General features: G+C 48.4%; 1 protein-coding gene and 2 non-coding genes across 3 annotated transcripts in view; 2 read left to right on the top strand and 1 right to left on the bottom strand.

The window, feature by feature from the left end:
- The window catches only part of LOC142068369 (uncharacterized), a 295,529-nt gene that overhangs the window by 163,749 nt on the left and 111,267 nt on the right, over nt 1-20,513 (top strand). The window contains 1 exon segment of the mRNA XM_075123886.1: nt 2,802-3,641. Coding sequence (XP_074979987.1) covers nt 2,802-3,641 — 840 coding nt within the window.
- Nucleotides 12,420-12,501, bottom strand: TRNAS-AGA (transfer RNA serine (anticodon AGA)). The gene has a single exon. It is a non-coding gene; the product is annotated as a tRNA-Ser (tRNA).
- On the top strand, nt 12,876-12,957 carry TRNAS-GCU (transfer RNA serine (anticodon GCU)). Its single transcript has one exon. It is a non-coding gene; the product is annotated as a tRNA-Ser (tRNA).

Raw genomic sequence — 20,513 nt, 5'->3', positions numbered from 1 at the left:
TCTTTTCATCCTTTCTCTACACTGGTGACCAAAATTAGACCTCAGCTGGAGTGATGTGTCTAACCAGAGGTACGATCACCTCCCATGACTTGCAGGCTATGCCTCTGTTAGTGCAACCTAAAATTGCATTTGCTTTTTTTGCAACAGCATCTCATTGCTGGCTCATGTGGAGGTTGTGATCCACCACAACGCCCAGATCCTTCGCAGCCGTGGTGCTTCCAAGCCAGTTATCCCCCCATTCTGCGTCTGTGCGTTTTCTTCCCTAAGTGTAGCACTTTACATTTGTCTTTGCTGAATTTTATTTTGTCATCTGTAGCCCAGGTCTCCAGTTTACCAAGATCCAACTGAATTTTAGCTCCATCCTCCAAAGTGTTGGCAACCCCCCTCTAGCTTTGTGTCGTCTGAAAATTTGATCAGTACGCTCTCTATTCCGACATCCAGGTCATTGATAAAGATGTTAAACTACACTGAACCCAGAACAGATCCCTGTGGAACCCCACTTGAGACCTCCCTCCAATCTGACATCGTTCCATTAATAGTTACTCTTTGTTTGTGGTTGTTTAACCAATTCTGTATCCACTTAATGGTAGTTCCACCGAACCCGCATTTCACCAGCTTACTTATCAGAATGTCATGTGGGATGTGTCAAAAGCCTTGCTGAAGTCCAGGTATATTATATCCACCGCATTCCCCCTGTGCACCAAACCAGTTACCGTGTCAAAGAAGGAAATCAAGCTGGTTTGGCATGATTTGTTCTTAGTAAATCCATGCTGGCTGCTAGCCATCACCCCTTCGTCCTCCAGGTATTCGCAAATTGAATGTTTTATACATGGTTCTCGTAGCTTTCCAGCTGTCGAAGGGCGGCTGGCTGGTTTCTAATTCCCCAGCTCCTCCTTTCCCCCTTTTTAAAGACGGGCACCACGTGAGCCCTTCTCCAGTCTTCCCCTCTCCCGTCACCCGCGAGTTTGCAAATATTATTGCCAGTGGCTCCGAGATTTCTTCAGCTAATTCCTTCAGCCCCCCCTAGTATGAATTCTTTCAAACTGGTCAGAAAATCTCTGACATGTTCTTTGCTTATCCCTTCCCCTTTATTGTCTATGGTAACTTCGCCAGTCGACCGGTCACAGGTAATTTTTTGTGAGAAGACTGAAGCCAAGTCGGCACTGAGCAGCTCTGCCTTCCTCTCATCTTCCGTTACCAGCTCACCCTCTCCGTTGAGCAGCGCACCCACCCCATCCCTGATCGATCTTTTTTGTCTGATATTTTTGAAGAAGCCGTTGTCTCTAACGTGGCTTGCCAGCCGTAACGCATTCTTTGGCTTGGCTTTCCTGATTTCTGTCTCTACACGCTCGTGCTATTCCCATGTAGACTTCCCTGGTGACATGTCCCTCCTTCCCTGTCCTGGATGTGTCCCTTTTGGGTTTTAGAGAGCTAAAAATCTCCTTGTGCAGCCATTTTGACCTCCTTTGGCTCTTCTTGTCTTTCCTCTGCGTCGGAATAGCTTGATGTTGAGCCTCTAATATTACATCTTTTAGGAACCGTCAGCGTCCTTCAACTCCTTTTCCTCCTAACTGGTCTTTCCATGGGACCTGGCCTGCCATTTCTCTGAGCCAGTTGAAATCTGCCTTTCTGAAGTCCAGTGTCCTTGTTTTGCTGGTCTTGTGTCCTCCTGTCCATAGGATCTTGAATTCGATCAGATCATGACCCCTTCCTCCCAAGTTCCCAACCACCTTCACACTTGTAACTAATTCATCCCTGTGGGTCAAAACCAGATCCAAAGTGGTTAATCCACTAGTTGTGGCCTCAACTTTCTGGATCAGAAAGGTGTCCACTACACACGCTAAAAATTTGCAGGACGTATTATGAATTCACCTGTTTTCTTTCCCTTGAGCATAAGAACATAAGAACGGCCAGACTGGGTCAGACCAAAGGTCCATCTAGCCCAGTGTCCTGTCTTCCGACAGTGGCCATTGGCAGGTGCCCCAGAGGGAACGAACAGAACAGGGAATCATCAGGTGAGCCATCCCCTGTCACCCAATCCCAGCTTCTGGCAAACTGAGGCTAGGGACACCATCCCTGCCCATCCTGGCTAATAGCCATTGATGGACCTATCCTCTGTGAATTTATCTAGCTCCCTTTTGAACCCCAGGGTTTCCGGTTTCCAAAACCGATGTGATCACCCCACCTAGAATGAGAGGAGGAGCCGTGGGTCCCACGTATCCGAATCCAGAAGAAAGAGAGATCATGAAAGTTGACTGCGTGGGTAAGGAATCAATTGTTCATCCAAGTCAGAAACTGTCAGTGTCTGAAGGAAACTGTAGGGATTCCCTAGAAAGACCTTGTGAGCTCTCAACATTCAGGATTGTTCCCAGCAGGTGATGGATCCTCAGGGCAGATGTTGCTCCTACTCACCCTGACTGACACATGGCAATGGCTCCCTCCTGCCCTCTCTTCCCATTGAGTATTTTGATGGGTTTAGGAGGCAGAACTGATCCCTCCTCTCCCCCCTACGAGGAAGTGTTGGGGGAATTCAGTTCCTGATTTCCTTCCCATGTCTCCAGATATTACTTGGGTTTGTTCCCCCCTTTTCCATTCCTGTTTCTGAGGTTTCCGTCTCTTTCCCCCACTAGGTGTTGGGATGGAGAATGAGAACGAGAAGCAGAATCCTCAGGAGGAAGATGCTGAGCAAGTGGAAGCCCAGCAGAGAATCCTCACGGAAGAGAGAAAAAACACATGTACTGAGTGTGGGAAAAACTTCAGTAACCGCTCGGGCCTTATTAACCATGAGAGAATCCACACAGGGGAGAGACCGTATGAATGCAGTGAGTGTGGGAAAAACTTCCCTCGGAGCTCACACCTTATAATACATCAGCGAATGCACACAGGCGAGCGCCCCTATGAATGCAGTGAGTGCGGGAAAACCTTCAGTAACCACTCAGACCTTATTCGACATCAGAGAACTCACACAGGTGAGCGGCCCTATGAATGCCGTGAGTGTCGGAAAACCTTCAGTTACCGCTTAGCCCTGATTGAACACCAGCGAATCCACACGGGGGAAAGACCTTATGAATGCAGTGAGTGCGGGAAAACCTTCGGTTACCACTCTGATCTTATTAGACATCAGAAAGCCCACGCAGGAGAGAGACCTTACGAATGCTGTGAGTGTAGGAAAAGCTTCGCTGATAGATCAGCCCTTATTAATCATCAGAGAATTCATGTGGGAGAGAGACCCTATGAATGCCGTGAGTGTGGGAAAAGCTTCAGTTACCGATCAGACCTTACTACGCATCAGCGAACCCACACCGGAGAGCGGCCCTATAAATGCAGCGAGTGCGGGAAAGGCTTCAGGCAGAGCTCACACCGCATTCGACATCAGAAAATCCACACAGGAGAGAGGCCCTATAAATGCTGTGAGTGCGGGAAAGCCTTTGCTGACAGTTCAGTCCTTATTACGCATCAGAGAATCCACACGGGTGAGAGGCCCTATAAATGCTGTGAGTGCGGGAAAGCCTTTGCTGACAGCTCCGCCCTCATTAGACATCAGAGGATCCACACAGAAGAGAGACCCTATAGATGCACTGACTGTGGGAAAGGCTTCCATCAGAGCTCAACTCTAACTAGCCATCACAGAATCTGCAAGGGCTATAAACACCCTGAAAACCTTCTCTAGGGCTGACAAAATATATTTTTTGCCTAATTCCCATTTAGTGGCCATTGGCACCATTTGATTCACTGTGTTTCCTGAGCTATCCCAGACGATTTACCTGCTTTTGCCTTTTGCCGCTCAACCTTTGGGGTTAATCCCATGGTCCTTTCTTTCAGCCCCTTTTTCCGAAGAGTAAGCCCCTTCGTTTTCAGTTTAAACCAATTTTTACCGAAAAAATCTTGGGTTCGACAAAAAGAATTATTCGGGTTTTTTCTTCCGATTTTCACCCTACTTTTGTATCATTCAAATGTATAAAAAATAACTTGTTTTATTAGGGAAATACAAGGCATGGTGTGAGCTAGATATATTACGATAATACATGAGCCTGTGTGTCTATGCAAAGCTGCCTGGTGAAGTAAGGCTCTGTATTCGTCTAGAAGATACACACAACAAACAAACAGGTGTGCACACACAAACTCTGAAGCGCGGGCGCATCTGAACATACGGATGAATCTCACGCCCATCACGTACACATTTCAAGCTGTTAGCAGATGACGGTGTAAAGATCTGACACGCTAAAATTGGAAGAAAATGAAAATCTGCATCAGAATATGTTTCAGGACCCAAGTACGTATTCAAATGTTTTAAAAAAACAGAAACAGGGAGGAAAGGATGACGTTGAGCGTATGTGCTCCAAATGGTGGGGCCCTATTATTACGTGGAAATATTTATCGGCTGATGGTTCTTCGTCTACAACAATAAGCTGTTTATTCAAATGACAAGTTTTATTTGGGGACTAAAGACATTATTGTCTTAAACTCAGAGGTGGCGTTGTGTTTTGAGCTCTGATTCAGTTGTGCCACAAACCACCTTGAATTCCATTCATCAAAGCATTAATCTGCTGAATACTTCCCCCCCCCCGTCCTTCTGTCCACCAAAATAAACCCCAGTATTTACCCAGAAAAATTAATCGTTTTTTCCACTGATTTTTCACCTGTTTTTGTTGTTGTAGAAATAAACTCCGATAAATTCCCGGGAAAAATTAAATAAAATAACAACCGAAAACAAGTTTCAGAGGAGCAGCCGTGTTAGTCTGTATTCGCAAAAAGAAAAGGAGGACTTGTGACACCTTAGAGACTAACCGAAAACAAAGGGCCCTACCTATGCGTCATGGGAGTGTGTGTCCCTGCTACCATCAATCCCAGGTGGGGGAGAGAGGGGTAATCTTGACTAGCTACATCGAGTTAAAATCTCTCTGGGCCTCATCTCCGCTCTGCTTTTCCACGGAGTTAGCTCGCTCGAGTTAGCTGTCCTGATGTGAAAACACAACTATTCTTGCAGTGAAGACACAGCCCATGTGTACTGGCCAGGGTTGTTTCCTCATGACTTGACCTAACCTCTCTCACTTCGACTAGTCTAACTGAACAGACCTGGAGCACGTATTTCTACTCTTCCTCCCACTGCGAAGAAGTCACTAGAGTCCCTAAGTTCCCCCTTTAGGGAAAAATTGTCTCATTCCCCATTGTTCTCACGTTGCCCTGTTGGTTACTGGACAGCAGATATTTATAGTACCGTTTTTCTCATTTAAAATAGATTTAAGCAGGAGCAGAGGCATGTAAAAATGTCATTTCTGCCCCTCTAACACCAGAGCGAAATGGGATGAATCAAAGGAATTCCCTTCTTCCCTACCATCCCAGCAGTGTTAAACTCTGCCCGGCTCATACAGAAGGTATCTTCTTCACATGCTGCTTGCCCACCTCCCAACGTGTGAGGTGATGCAGTGTTCCCAGGCCTCTGTGCTTTGATTTCTTTGATCCCAAATCCGACTCTTAGGCCTGGAGATGAAAGTGTCACAGACTTTAAAGGGCCATTTGAATTGACCTCAAACAAAGTGTGATCATGCAAAGTTTATATCCCAGTTTTCCACTTCTGGGCTTTTCCCCTCCTGAATTGGGATTGTTTGCAGGTGGGAACATTTGTATGATGATGCTGAAACTCTTGTAAAGAACTTGACTCAATAATAATGAGACAGCACTGAGTGAAGTAAGTTTGAACGGACCAGAGGAGAATGTGATGAGAGAATCTGTTGTCCTGATTCTGAGTCATCAGATGTAACCTGCTCTGGAATTTTGCTTAATATGTAGGGTGACCAGATAGCAACTCTGAAAAAACAGGACAGGGGGTGGGGGTAATAGGTGCCTATATAAGAAAAAGTCCCAAAATACGGGACTGTCCCTTTCAAAACAGGACATCTGGTCACCCTATTAATATGAAACTGAAAATGTTGTATTCCTCTCTGTGATGTGGGTTTTTCTTCTCTTTACCAAAGGCTATTGGTATTAATTTTGTTTGGCAGAGTATAGCTCAGAATTCTTGGGGCTTAGAGACATGACCATTTGCTAAAAGTCATTTCTTACTTAATTTGTTGCTTTTTCCACTCCCCTTCATGATCACCTGGAGAAAGTTCCGTCAAGAGGAGAGGATACTCTAAGCTATTGGACATGCTACCAAGGAAACAGTAATATTTTTACATCTCTACTTTCAAATGGTGAGCAGCGGCAGAACCCAGATTGTGTAACTAACTGAAGTAAACAGACACGATCATGCTTTGTTCAGTTGTTTAGGGCAGTATTTTCTCAGATGATCTGGAGAGAGAATTCCATAGTAAGTGACCTAGAACTAGGCAATATGAACCTGTATTTCCCAGATAGTTGTGATCCGGACCCTACAGGAAATTATTCCTGAAGATACCTCTGATCTAATCCTATGATTTGGAAAATGCTCTCCTTAACTATGCAGATAAGGAGGCAAAAGAAGTGGTATTTTCAATGAACTCACGCTCTGTAGTTGCTGAAAATGTGTATAAAGTGAAGTCACAGTTGAATGTTAGCTGACCGAGATTCTAATCCCAGGCCTGTATCGAGTTTTCTAACTTAGACCTGTGCCACCAGACTAAAGAAATGAACTGGGCATGTTTGGGGAAGCCGTTCCTCACTAGCGCGGCTGAGATTCTGGGTGGCTTGGTGGACGGTTCTACTCCAGAGAAGTGTGAATTTACCCTGACAAAGGTCAAAGATTTGGGAAGAGTTCAGGTAGAAGTAGCAGGCACCCACTGGCTGGCTCTCACCCCGGCCAAGGAAGCTGTGAAGAACTATGTCCAAGTCAAACTATTTTTAGAACAACATTCTCTAGTTCAGTGGCCCCGATTACAATCCCATAGTTAGGTTGGGAACAATTGTCCTTTACCATTTGGATCCAGAGTTCCATGAAGCAAAGAAAGAAACAGCTGATGCCTTTAGAGGACAGCCCTTCCCCGTGGATCCCAGTCTGGCTGCCTGCTTGACACGTTCCAGATTCAGACTGCAGGATACTCAGATGTTGAGTCCTGATTCCATGCTTTTTTCTCGTAGGTTTGCTCTTGTGTATTGTGTAGTTACATCATTTTCCCTCCACCTCCGGCTTCTCTGAAAGATTTTAAAAAGGTGAAAATCGAAGAGAGGTGCTTTTTCTCATGGTACAGGCCTTCCCACCGAGTGTGAGACCCCCTTCCACCAACACTTGTGGGAGAAGACAGACAGACAGACAGATAGATATAGATATACATGAACTCACTGAAGTGGAAAGCATCTAAACCACAACCCTATAGAAGTATTCCCTAAGTGGAATTGGAGATGAACAGAAAGTGAACATGTATGATAAGATTTTGAATATGTGACTGTTACCAGTGCGAATGAAAGTAAACAGGAAATTAATGATTCGTTGAAGAACAAAAGTCTGAGGTTAAAACACAAGTTACCTCAGAAAACTGAGAGTTATACTGTATGACAAAGTACCCAGTCTTGGGTACTTTCACTCGCCTACTTGCGCCAAGGGAGTTCTGTTTATGTTTTATTTTAAGTTTAGATTAATTGTATTAGAACAGGCTGATGACACTAAATAAAGAAAATACTTTGTGATGGAAAGTGCTGCCAGGGTGTCAGTCCTTGGACCTGTTCGGAGAAGTTTCCTGAAGGCCACAGGGGAATCTTTGGTAAGCCCGGCCATCCTAAGGTGGGCCCCTTCCTTTCACCCGGCAGGAACAGATTAGTGGGTCCACAGCTTGGGAAGCCAGAAGTCAGCAATAGGAGGTTACTCTGGGATCCCTGAGTCTGTGCTTGGGGTAACACACACACACACAGAGACACACACAAAAGCACGCAACAAAAAACCACAAAAGAAAATAACAAAGCCACGCCACGCAAAAATAATGCACCTGCAAAAACCCATACACTGCATCCAGCAGAGTCACACAGGACCCATATGCACCTCAAGCAAGACACAACCACACATCAGCATACAGAAACCAGGGCAGTGTGTGGGGGCGTCAGCCATGGGGAGTGCAAGAGGGGGGTTTGGGGAAGCTCAAACGGAGGGGAAGCCAGAGGTGTCAAGGCTCACGGGCTCTGTCTGAGGAAGCAGGGCAGCTGGGATTGTAGACCTGTGGATTCTGACCTTCCCTCTGTAGGGGAGGTAACGCGGGAGGGACGCAGGTCTTGACTCCTCGGGGTCTCTTGGGTATGTAATTCTGTGTTCTGCAGGGCAAAGTGAGTGGGGGAAGCGGCTTGGTCACCGGTGCCCTGGATGAAGCTTGAACTTCTGTGCGGTCAACTCATGGGGCCACTGGAACAAACACGGCTACGTCCCCCCTCCACTCCCCGTGGATGGCTCTGGGCTGGGCATGAGCCAAAATAAATAAATGTTCAAGTCCCCGGGGCAAAGGCGTTGGTGTTGGGTGGCCCTCTGTCTCTGTGATACCCTTGCATAGGGCAGTTAGCTGGTTATGGGACGGTGGGTGGGTTGGTTGGTGGTTCAAATCCACACAGGGGTGGAGCTGTCCATGGAGGGGATTAAGGCGAAGTTTAAGAAAAAGAGGAAAGTCTCGTCCATTCCTGGCTAGCTCCGTGTATCTCCTTTGAGCCTTCGGCCTCTCCCCTTCCCAGCTGGGCAGATGCAGAGACGAACCCCACTCTGACTCGCAGAGCATCTGTAACCGAGAGAGAGGGTGCGTGTGTGTGCCCAGAGAGATTCCCCACCAATTATGGAGATTCCCAGTTGCCCAATATCACCAATTGCAGGGAAGAACAGATTGGAATTACCTTTAGGAAGCTGCCTTTAACCATTCAGGGATAAAATCATTATTCCTTTGGAGATGCGGTTCAAGTGACTTCAAACCCAGTGTCAAAATCATTGGAATTGCTTTGTATTTTATTGGCCATAGAAATGAGATCGCTGCTGATGGCCCTCAGGGGGTGAAGCCACTTCTCTCTGCACTGCCTAGTTTCCACAGCTCTGAGGAACGTCAGCACCCCTCCGTCCTGTGGGACCCTCCACCCCACTCCCAACCCAGTTCCTACTTGTCCCTGGGCGTCTTTTCCAGGACAGCAACATTGCAGGGGGCTGGGTCCCTGTTTGCCTTTTCTTTCTCTCTATATATAGGACACTCCAGGGTGTCTGAGACCATGGCCCTGTGTGGAGCAAACTTAAATTCCCCTTCTCCACATTTGGGCTCATCTTTTACTGACCCCGAGCATTTTTTTCTGTCCATCATCAACATCATCCCAAACACGCTGCACTTGCCTCCGGTTCCCTCCAGGAGACAGGGTCCCGGTGGTGTGTTAATGACGGACCACTCTGTTCGCTAAGCCTGGGTGGTCCCTCCGTTTCCTCGCCATCCAGTCTGTGCTGATGGGACCTTTCCCGCCTCTACTCAAGGATGTTCCCCCTTCTCATTCATCATCAGCCATCACCCTGGGACGGAAGCACAGCGGGACGGAGTCACAAAAGCGTAGGCCTTGCTGGAGGCCTAGGCATAACAACGAGTGTGAACCAAAGGCTGTGAAAGGGTAGGCCTGGCCTTGGCAACGTAACTCATTAGGCGTTGGCTAACGAAGTCAGCACGTTCCTGACTAGAGCGGGTGGTACAAGAACATCCAGAGTTCATAGAATCGTAGACGATCAGGGTCGGACGGGACCTCAGGGGGGCATCTGGTCCAACCCCCTGCTCGAAGCAGGACCCATCCCCAGTTAAATCATCCCAGCCAGGGCCTTAAAAACCTCTAAGGAAGGGGATTCCACCACCTCCCTAGGTAACGCATTCCAGTGTTTCACCACCCTCCTAGTGAAAAAGTTTTTCCTAATATCCAACCTAGACCTCCCCCACTGCAACTTGAGACCATTACTCCTTGTTCTGTCCTCTTCTGCCACTGAGAACAGTCTAGATCCATCCTTCTTGGAACCCCCTTTCAGGTAGTTGAAAGCAGCTATCAAATCCCCCCTCATTCTTCTCTTCCACAGACTAAACAATCCCAGCTCCCTCAGCCTCTCCTCATAACTCATGTGTTCCAGTCCCCTAATCATTTTTGTTGCCCTTCGCTGGACTCTCTCCAATTTATCCACATCCTTCTTGTAGTGTGGGGCCCAAAACTGGACACGGTACTCCAGATGAGGCCTCACCAGTGTCGAATAGAGGGGAACGATCACGTCCCTCGATCTGCTCGCTATGCCCCTACTTATACATCCCAAAATGCCATTGGCCTTCTTGGCAACCAGGGCACACTGTTGACTCATATCCAGCTTCTCGTCCGCTGTCACCCCTAGGTCCTTTTTTGCAGAACTGCTGCCGAGCCATTCGGTCCCTAGTCTGTAGCGGGGCATGGGATTCTTCCTTCCGTGGGACTGGCGCTTGCCTGTCCCTGTGAGCACGATGGACCCTGAGCTGTGTCCCCACAGATAGAGCAGTTGCCGTGCGTTACACCCACAGCCCCTCCCATGCCCAGAGCACCCTGTCACCTGAAAGCAGATTTCCCCTCCCCTTCCCTGAAGCCAGTCATTCTATCCGGGAGCTTTCTGGTTTGTAAGGGACACTTTGGAGAAGCGCCAGGTCCTGAAGAGTCTCCATGCCCGATGCTGGTGGCAACAGTGGTCTGGCGCTCCAAGAGTTTCCACCTTACCCTGGGGTGACCCCCATCCCGGTCCTGGGAAATGATCCAGAAGAATCCCCTGGCGATGAGACGGATTGAACCCACAGCCGCTTACATACAAAGCATGTTCTCCCCCACAGAGAGCCTGGTGGGGGATTTCCGACACCACTGACGCATTGACTGTCTGTGGCGATTTTCAAATCGCAGACACCAGCTTTTCAGCTCACTTTGGAGACCCCGCATTACTGACCATTTTCAAGATTAATTTACGGAAGATGCTGTGGGAATATTGGGCAAAAAAGGGCTTAAAAGATAATGAATCACACGCCCCCTTATCTTGTTATCCCGTGTCTCTGAAAACGAATCTCCAGTTCCCACAGAACGGATTGGGCTATAAACGCCTTTGATCTTTAGACACGCCACGTCTTGACATAAATGTCAGGGAGCCCTGACCTGCCCGAAGATACTGGCAGTCTTTCATCTGTTTCAGTACTGAGCAAAACTGACTTTGGAAATTACGTTTCACATGTAAAATGCTCACGTAGTCTGTTACGGGGAAAGGTATTGAAAGGCACGCACATGGACGAGGCCAGAAACTAGTCTTCTTAGGACAGGCTTGGTTTTCTAGTTTAGGCTTAGAAAGCAGAGACACAAGGTGGGTGAGGTAACCAACTTCTGTTGGTGAGTGAGTCACTCTTTCAAGCTTACACCGCGCGCGTCTTCGGGTCGGAGATACTAATTCAGGGCACTTTACAGAGCCGCGAAAAACAGCCCCCTGAGTCCAGCAAGTTTCAGTGCCGAGGAAGGTTTCTCCATCCCTTCATTCCATGGGCATCCTTCCAGATTTCCAGCTGCTTTTCAACGGAGGGGCCGGGGCGGGGAGCGTGAGAGAGGCAGAGGGCACACCTTTCCTAGCAGTGTTAAAGTGCTTTAATGTGGCTTGTGTAGTCAGGGCACCGGGGCTGGGAGGCCACCCCCTTGCACGGGGAGCCAGGTTGGCTGCTCATAGTCTGAATTTCACAGATGTCCAGGATCGGGAATCGCCAAAAAGGGTATTTCTACTGGGAAGGTGGCTGCAGAGCCGTTAAACGGCAGATGCCCAGCCGCCCTGCGGGGGACAGGCTTGGAAATTAATAATAGTTTGCGGATCATTTGGGAAATTGGCCTTTTGGGACAAGGTTTGTCTCTGTTCTTATTTCATGGTATGGTGCTGTTTAGAGGCACCAGTAACTGATTTTAATGTAAATAACTAATCTCTAAACTTTATTTGGAATCATAGCGTTAAAAAGGGACCTTCTTGTCGAACCACCTGCCAAGAGGCAAAATCGCACTGCCTTTAGTCTCCCGCCCATCACAAAAATGCAAGGAATTTTGAGGCTTTCGGGAAAGGGCAGCGAGAATTAAATTGGGGGAATTCGGTCTCTGTATGTGGGAGTCCATGTTTTACCCTCCCAGTTCCGTGCGCACGTTGAAATACTAGGCGGGCGCTAAGGGCTGGTCCACACCGGGAACTTACCTTGGCATAGCGCTGTCTCGCGGGGTGTGGGCAACGTAGTTAAACTGACCTACGCCCTGGTGTAGACAGCGCCAGGTGGACGGAAGAGCGCCTCCGTTAACCTCGCTACCCCATCGGGGGGAGGTGGGCTAGCTACAGTGACAGGATCACCCCTCCTCTTGCTGCGGTCAGTGTCTACCCTCAAGTGCGAGGACACTGTAGCATGTGAAGTGTAGACAAGTGACACCGGCCCTGGCTCTGGTTGGCACCAGGGATGCTCAGGCAGTAAAAGCCACCGCAGCCCGAACGCTAGCCTTCCCGTAGTCGGCAGGATTCGAACCTGCGCGGGGAGACCCCGATGGATTTCTAGTCCATCGCCTTAACCACTCGGCCACAACTACTTGAGCTCGTGGCTTAGCTCGCTGCACTGGGGGTCTTGGGTGACCAGACGGCAAGTGTGAAAAATCGGGACGGGGGGTGGGGGGTAATCGGTGCCTATATAAGAAAAAGCCCCAAATATCGGGACGGCCCCTGTAAAATCGGGACATCCGGTCACCCTGCAGCTGCCTGGGACAGGGGTGAGCAAGCCAGAAACATTACGGGGGAGCGAGGGGGGTACCTGGGCGGAGAGGGCGGGTCTGTGCAAACACGGTCTGTTCCTGACGTCTTTCCCCCCAGCTCCTCGCTCATTCAGACCCTGCTTCCGCTAACAGATTTAAAAACGCCTTATTGTCCCGACCTCCCCTGGAGCTTCTGCCTGCTACCAAGTGGCTCAGATGAGGTGGCCGAGCGGTTAAGGCGATGGACTGCTAATCCATTGCGCTCTGCGCGCGTGGGTTCGAATCCCACCCTCGTCGGATGCATTTCACCGTCTCTCTTCCCTTCCAAGCACCCATCTATCTCCCCCTTTAGCGGGGTGACAGACCGACCCATGTTGCTCCCTGCACACCAAACCCGTCCCAAGGTGTCAGACTCACCTGCTTGAAATAAAACCTATCAAAATCTGAGATTTCTAAAAGAATTCTCTAGTTCTGTCATTTTTTAATCTCAAAAACGTAACATACTCAGAACCTCCCCCAAACATCCAATTGTTAAAATGCCCCAGTTCTCAGCAAGCCCCTGACAGTGGAAACACAGCCAGAGCATCTGGGCCCCGTTGTTCGGAAGCAGGCAAGTGAAACGTTTGTCTCTGCACTTCCCCTGGGAGAGGTTTGTGAGCCTGGGAAAACAAAATCCCCCAAATGGAAAATGTTCTCTGCTGAAAACCCAGTCCTGCTCTGTTCTGGCCCTTTGATTTGAACGTATCGTTGTTCTTCTCTTCTGGTTTCTGAATCAGTTCGGGTTTTGGTTGGCCAAAAAAAATAATCAGTTTTCAATTTCTAAGCACACAGTGAAAAAATTCTGTTGAACTACGCAAGTCCCCGGGGAATTAAAAAATGAAATGCTCCCCGCTCTGGTTATGAAGAGAAAACAGAAGGGGAGGGGGAAGGTGAGCGGAGCTTCCTATTTAATATGGAAATTTCCAACATGCTGTAAAATCCACAAGGCGATTGACACACAAAAACCTTGCAAGAAAAGCTCCCCGAAGGAGTCAGACGCACCTGCTGCTGGGGGGAAGGTGGGGGCTGTGGGTCGGGACTGAGGGGCATTGGGAATAGGGGGGCGCTGGACTGGGGCTGACAAGCGTGCTGGTTTGGGGATCCGGGGGGGCGAGGAGTTGAAGAAATAGGCACGGATTATAAAGCAGGAGCAGCTGTGTACAGGGAAGCAGCTGGTGCCCTGTGCCTGGCTGAGGTGCAGATTCAGTCCCTGCTGTCCGCTGGAAATTTTCTTTGTTTCGCTTCCAAACACGACTTTTGCCTCCAGGATCAGGCCTGGGGCTCCTCACACCTCCCCCCCCCCATGAACTCCCCCTGGCAGGGGGCCGCCCACCATGAAGGGTGGGGTCGATTGGGCCTCAAGTCCAGGGCACAAGCTGCCCCTCTTCTGCATGGGAGGAAACCTCCGGAGGGAATGCGGGGCCCGCAGGGAGGAGAGTCTGGCCCATGGGGCTTGGAGGCCACAGGATGCTCTGGCCAAAGCAGGGGCTCTGGGTGTAACACAGGGTGGGGGTGCCTGGATGGGCCTGTACCTCAGGGATAGATGTGCACTTTGACGATAAAGCCCAGGGGGTCAATCCTCCTCTTCTCCAATGCAGGGGTGGCACTGTGGGGAGGGGCTTGCGGGGCTAGAGTCACCCCCAAATTTGCCTGAGACCCCCCTGTAGCCATCCTTCCAAGCGTGATCCCTGGACCCGAATAAGCCGCCCCCTGAGCGACCTCAGCACCGGCGTAAACCCCGCCATGCCAGTGGGGGACATAACGCCCCCCGCCAGAGCACTTCTAGTGTAGACAAGCCCCAGGAGCGGCAGTGATCACGGGTTCCTCTGCCTCTGGGGGGTCCTTGGGGCCAGCAGCTGCCCCAGTTCTCTCAAGTCCCTTCTGGTCTCCCTTTACCGAATACTTGGTCCGGAAATTGTAAACTCCCCTCCCCCCATGACTTCTGCCAGGTGTCTCTCTGAAAGCCAGGTTTTGCCAGGAACAACCAGCTTCTACCTTGGTGACTAACCCTAACCGGTGACTATTTCTGAGGAATCGCGAAAGGTTCCTTTTATTTAGGCTAGGTCTACACTACAGGATGAAGTTGACCTAAGTTACGCCGCTCCAGACACGTGAATAATGCAGCCGGAGTCAACGTAGCTTAGGTCGCCTTACTGCGGTGTCTACCCTGTGCTGGGTTGACGGGAGACGCTCTCTCATCGCCTTACCTTACTCTCCTTGTTCGGGGTGCAGTACCGGGGTCAAGCAGAGGTTGATCTGTGGTCGATTTGGTGGGTCCTCACTAGACCCGCTAAATGCACCCCCCCATGCATTCATCGCTTGAGCACCGATCCAGCTATGGTGTAGACATATTAGTAAATAACGGAGATGTGATAGACATTAGCCCCCTTTCCTCATGGCAGCAGAACTGGTCATTGCAATAAAGTTGAGCAAGAGGGCTGGGGAAAATACTGTTTAAATCAAATAGATTTTCAGATGACCCTAGTGCCTAATTGACCCATTAGCCATAGTTTGTTCTGTATTAAATCTGTATTAAATCTGTATTAAAATCTATATCTGATCCAAAGCCAATTGACTTCAATATAAAGCCTCCCATTGCCCATGTTAATTTCATGTGCAGTGTAGAAAGCCATGGGGCACACACAGGACCGTCACTACCAGACTCTAATCCAGCTACTTCCCTAGTCAGGCTTTCTAAGGCTTGAGAGAATAAATGAAACGGCCTATAATTTCTTTGACAACTTAAACTGAAGGGAAAAAATTCTTCTGTCTGATCTACCCTGTGGATCTTTAATTGTATATTCTGTACGCTGGAAGGCCAAATTATACCATCAGTTACAACCATGAAATAATTAAAGTTAATGGCGTTGCTCAAGTCGGAGAGAAGAGTTGATTTCAGCATATGCAATGTTCTCAAAGTGGGGGAGTAGCTAGTACCTGTCCCAGTTTGTGCCAGTTTTATTAGCTCACAGCGTATCTTTAAGCACATTCAGCGGGACGACTTGTTCTTAAAGTCAAGCATAATTTTAGCCACTTTCCTGGATCAGTGCCAGAGTGCTCAGCAGCTAAAAAATGGTTTGAATTTTCAGACTGTGTGCACTTCATAAGAACGGCCAGACTGGGTCAGACCAAAGGTCCATCTAGCCCAGTGTCCTGTCTTCTGACAGTGGCCAGTGCCAGGTGCTTCAGAGGGAATGAACAGAACAGGGAATCATCAAGTGATCTGTTCCCTGTCACTCATTCCCAGCTTCTGGCAAACAGAGGTGAGGGACACCGTCCCTGCCCATCCTGGCTAATAGCCATTGATGGACCTATCCTCCATGAACTTATCTAGCTCTTTCTTGAACTCTGTTATAGCCTTAGCCTTCACAACATCCTCTGGCGAGGAGTTCCACAGGTTGACTGTGCATTGTGTGAAAAAATACTTATTTACATTTGTTTTAAACCGGCTGCCTATTAATTTCATTGGGTGACCCCTAGTTCTTTTGTTATGAGAAGTAGTAAACAACACTTCCTTATCTACTTTCTCTACACCAGTCATGATTTTATAGACCTCTATCATATCCCCCCCCTTAGTCATCTCTTTTCCAAGCTGAAAAGTCACAGTCTTATTAATCTCTCCTCAGGTTATATCTGATGACTCAGAATCAGGGCAAGAGAGTCTCCCATTGCATTCTCCTCTACTCTGTTCAAATCTGCTTCATGCAGTGAAGCCTTGTAATTATCATTACCTGTGTTATTTACTAAAAGTTTAGAATCATCATAATGGAAACAACGGCCCACATTTCTACCTGCAAACACTGTTAGGATATAGATATTCAGGCCAGTCTGCAAAGGCCTGTACTTTAAGAATTTAGGTGTATTCTTATCACTTGGCTAGTTCTAGAGGTATAAAAGAAAGAATCAAAATCACTGTCTGCCAGTGTAAAGTCCTTCTCTCACTGTGACAGTCTGAGGCCCTGTTCTTGGACTAAGGCCTTTGGCTAAGCAGCAGGGGCAGCCGTAAGCTGGGAAGCGAATGGTCACATCCTCACATTCCAACCCAGTCACATTGAAAGAAGGTGCTATTGGGCTGTTAGAAATACAATCCTGTCCTGATAATGCCTATCGCCTCCAGAGAAAAGGAAGTGCCTAGAAGACGTAAAAGGAAACTTAGTCTGATAGCATCCTGTCTGGCAAGAACTCACTTATCAATAGCTGGGGTGTGAAATCCTCACTTCTGTATTGTTTTGTCATTATAGTTCCCACTTTGCTGTTGTTTGTCTGTATAATCTCTGTCTGGTTCTGTGATTGTTCCTGTCTGCTGTATAATTAATTTTGTTGGGTGTAAACTAATTAAGGTGGTGGGATATAATTGGTTAAATAATCATGTTATGATATGTTAGGATTGGTTGGTTAAATGTCAGTAAAATGACTGATTAAGGTATAGCTAAGCAGAACTCAAGTTTTACTATATAGTCTGCAGTTAATCAGGAAGTGGGTGGGTGTGGGGGGGGAATGGGAACAGGGAATGGGGGTGGGGAAATTGGAATCGTGTTTGGCTAAGGGCAGGAATGGGAACAGGGACACAGGTGTAAGGCTCTGTGGTGTCAGAGCTAGGAAGGGGGACACTAAGGAAGGAAACTGGAATCATGCTTGCTGGAAGTTCACCCCAATAAACATTGAATTGTTTGCACCTTTGGACTTCGGGTATTGTTGCTCTCTGTTCATGCGAGAAGGACCAGGGAAGTAAGTGGGTGAAGGAATAAGCCCCCTAACAAACAGTCCCATCTCTGCAGGGGAAAAGCTCAGAAACATGTTTGTCAAAAGATGGAAACTGGGATTTAAACTCTGAATGATCACACTGTGTTTGGGATCCATTCAAATTCCCCTTCCAGCTCTGTGTCATTTCATCTTTAGCCCTAAGGAGTCTGATTTAGGACAAAGAAATCAAAACACAAGGGCTACTAGGATGATCAGAGGAATGGAGACCCTACCTGATGAGAGGAAACTGAAGGAGCTTGGCTTGTTCAGCCTAACAAAACAAAGGCTGAGGGGAGATATATTGCTCTCTGTAAATACATCAGAGGCATAAACACCAAGGAGGGAATTATTTAAGTTAGGGCCCAGTGTGGGAACAAGAGCAAATGGATATAAACTGGCTGTGACATCCCCCAGTGTATAACATGGACCGTGGGACCCCCGTATCCCACGTGGTCACAGCCACTCATGAATGATATACAGGGTGATCCCAGGCACCGCTACAGACTAGGGACCGAATGGCTCGGCAGCAGCTCTGCGGAAAAGGACCTAGGGGTGACAGTGGACGAGAAGCTGGATAGGAGTCAACAGTGCGCCCTTGTTGCCAAGAAGGCCAGTGGCATTTTGGGCTGTATAAGTAGGGGCATAGCGAGCAGATCGAGGGACGTGATCGTCCCCCTCTATGCGACATTGGTGAGGCCTCATCTGGAGTACTGTGTCCAGTTTTGGGCCCCACACTACAAGAAGGATGTGGAAAAATTGGAAAACATCCAGCGGAGGGCAACAAAAATGATGAGGGGACTGGAGCACATGACTTATGAGGAGAGGCTGAGGGAACTGGGATTGTTTAGTTTCCAGAAGAGAAGAATGAGGGGGGATTTGATAGCTGCTTTCAACTACCTGAAAGGGGGTTCCAAAGAGGATGGATCTAGGCTGTTCTCAGTGGTAGCTGACGACAGAACGAGGAGTAATGGTCTCAAGTTGCAGTGGGGGAGGTTTAGGTTGGATATTAGGAAAAACTTTTTCACTAGGAGGGTGGTGAAACACTGGAATGCGTTACCTAGGGAGGTGGTGGAATCTCCTCCTTTCAAAGTTTTTAAGGTCAGGCTTGACAAAGCCCTGGCTGGGATGATTTAGTTGGGGATTGGTCCTGCTTTGAGCGGGCGTGGGACTAGATGACCTTCTGGGGTCCCTTCCAACCCTGATATTCTATGATTCTATGACACCAGCAAATCCCCCCAGCCCCAGCCTTGCTCCCTAGAAATGTACTAGGTGTAAACTCAGTAATCAGTTCACCACTCCATCAGAGGGTAATGGGCACACACAGCCTTTGTAATGTGAGCAGATTCCCCCACACTTTAGACAAATTCACTGGTAAAGATAAAACATTAAAATATGTTTATTGGCTATAGAAAGTTAGCTTTTTAAGGTCCAGGAAGATTTTACGTTGATAGGGGTGACTTCAACTAGCTATAGACGGACATTCCTGGTAGGAGGGACACACATTCCCATGACTCATAGGGAGTTTACCGAAAGGGCCATGGGATTCACCCCAAAGAAGGGCGAGCTGCAAAAGACAGAAATGGGCAGCTATGTGAGCGGAGGGCTCACGGCGAAGCAAATGGTGCAGCAGCCTTAAGGGCGTGATGGTGGAATTAGGAAAAGTATTAAAGAAAAAAAAGAAAACCATGTTGTCCGCCCGAGCTAAGGATTTTATGGTTGATCGTTTCCCTTGTGGATTTCCTGATGCGTATTAAGGTTTGAGCTGTGAGTGAAGCGTTTCCCGCACTCACGGCATTTGTAAGGCCTCTCCCCGGTGTGGATTTTCTGATGTGCAAGAAGGGCTGAGCTGTGATTGAAGCGTTTCCCACACTCACCGCATTCATGGGGCCTCTCTGATGGACAATAAGGTCTGAGTTCTGAGTGAAGGATTTCCCGCACTCACTGCATGTGTAGGGTTTTTCCCCTGTATGAATTCTCTGATGTCTGATAAGGTGTGGGTGCCTTGCAAAGGTTTCCCCGCACGCACGGCATTCATGGGGCTTCTCTCCCACATGGGTTCTCTGATGAATAATAAGGTGTGATTGCCGGGAAAACGTTTTCCCGCACTCACAGCATGTCCAGGGTCACTCTCCTGTGTGGATTTTCTGGTGTCTAATAAGGTTTGAGATCTGACCGAAATTTTTCCCACACTCGCTGCATTGATAAGGCCTCTCCCCGCTGTGGATTTTCTGATGTTGAGTAAGGCGTGAGTGAGAAATGAAGGTTTTCCCGCACTCACGGCATTCGTGGGGCCTCTCCCCAGTGTGGATTCTCTGATGTCTAGTAAGATTTTCCCGCCAGCGACAGGTTTTCCCGCGCTCGGAGCATTTATAGGGCCTCTCTCCTGTGTGGATTCGCTGATGAGTGACAAGTTCTGAGTGATACGTAAACCTTTTCCCGCACTCACTGCATTCATATGATCTCTTTGGCCTATGGATTTTCTGATGTCTAATAAGGGTTGAACGTCTACGGAAGTTTTTCCCCACACTCAGCGCCGGTGTTTTTTCTCTCTCCGGTGAGGATTCTGTGCTGGCCTGTGGTTCCTTTGAGGTCTTTGTGAGTTGCCCGACAATTAATGGATTTATCCACCTTCTCCGCTGGCTGCTCTGTCTGCTGCCTCTCTGGCCTGTGCTGACTCTCACAAGATTTTCCTTGCTCAAGACTTATGGACACATTCCCTTCGGATCTTCGCAATACCATCCTGTGTGGTCCCACTTACTCAGCATCTGTCTGCTGAAGAGTCTGCTCCCTGTTCTCACTCACCATCCCACCACCTGCTGGGATAGAGAGAGAAACCTCAGGAACAGGAACGGAAAAGGGGAGAGGAAAACAGAGTAAGTGCTGGGGAGACTGGGAAATGTAGTTCCTATTTTTTTCCCAAACTTTCCCCCATAGGGAAGAGAAAACGGACCAATTCTGCTCCCATGTTCTATCCAAACACTCGGGATGACAGGAGGGAGTTACTGCCAGGTATCAGTCAGGATGGGCAGGAAGTCATGATCTCTGCCCTGAGGGTATCACACAAGCTGGGG

This window comes from Caretta caretta, chromosome 28 (assembly GCF_965140235.1).
Source record: "Caretta caretta isolate rCarCar2 chromosome 28, rCarCar1.hap1, whole genome shotgun sequence".
Lineage (NCBI taxonomy): Eukaryota > Metazoa > Chordata > Testudines > Cheloniidae > Caretta > Caretta caretta.
The sequence above is the reverse complement of the archived record's forward strand: the minus strand, read 5'-3'. Positions and strand labels throughout refer to the sequence as shown.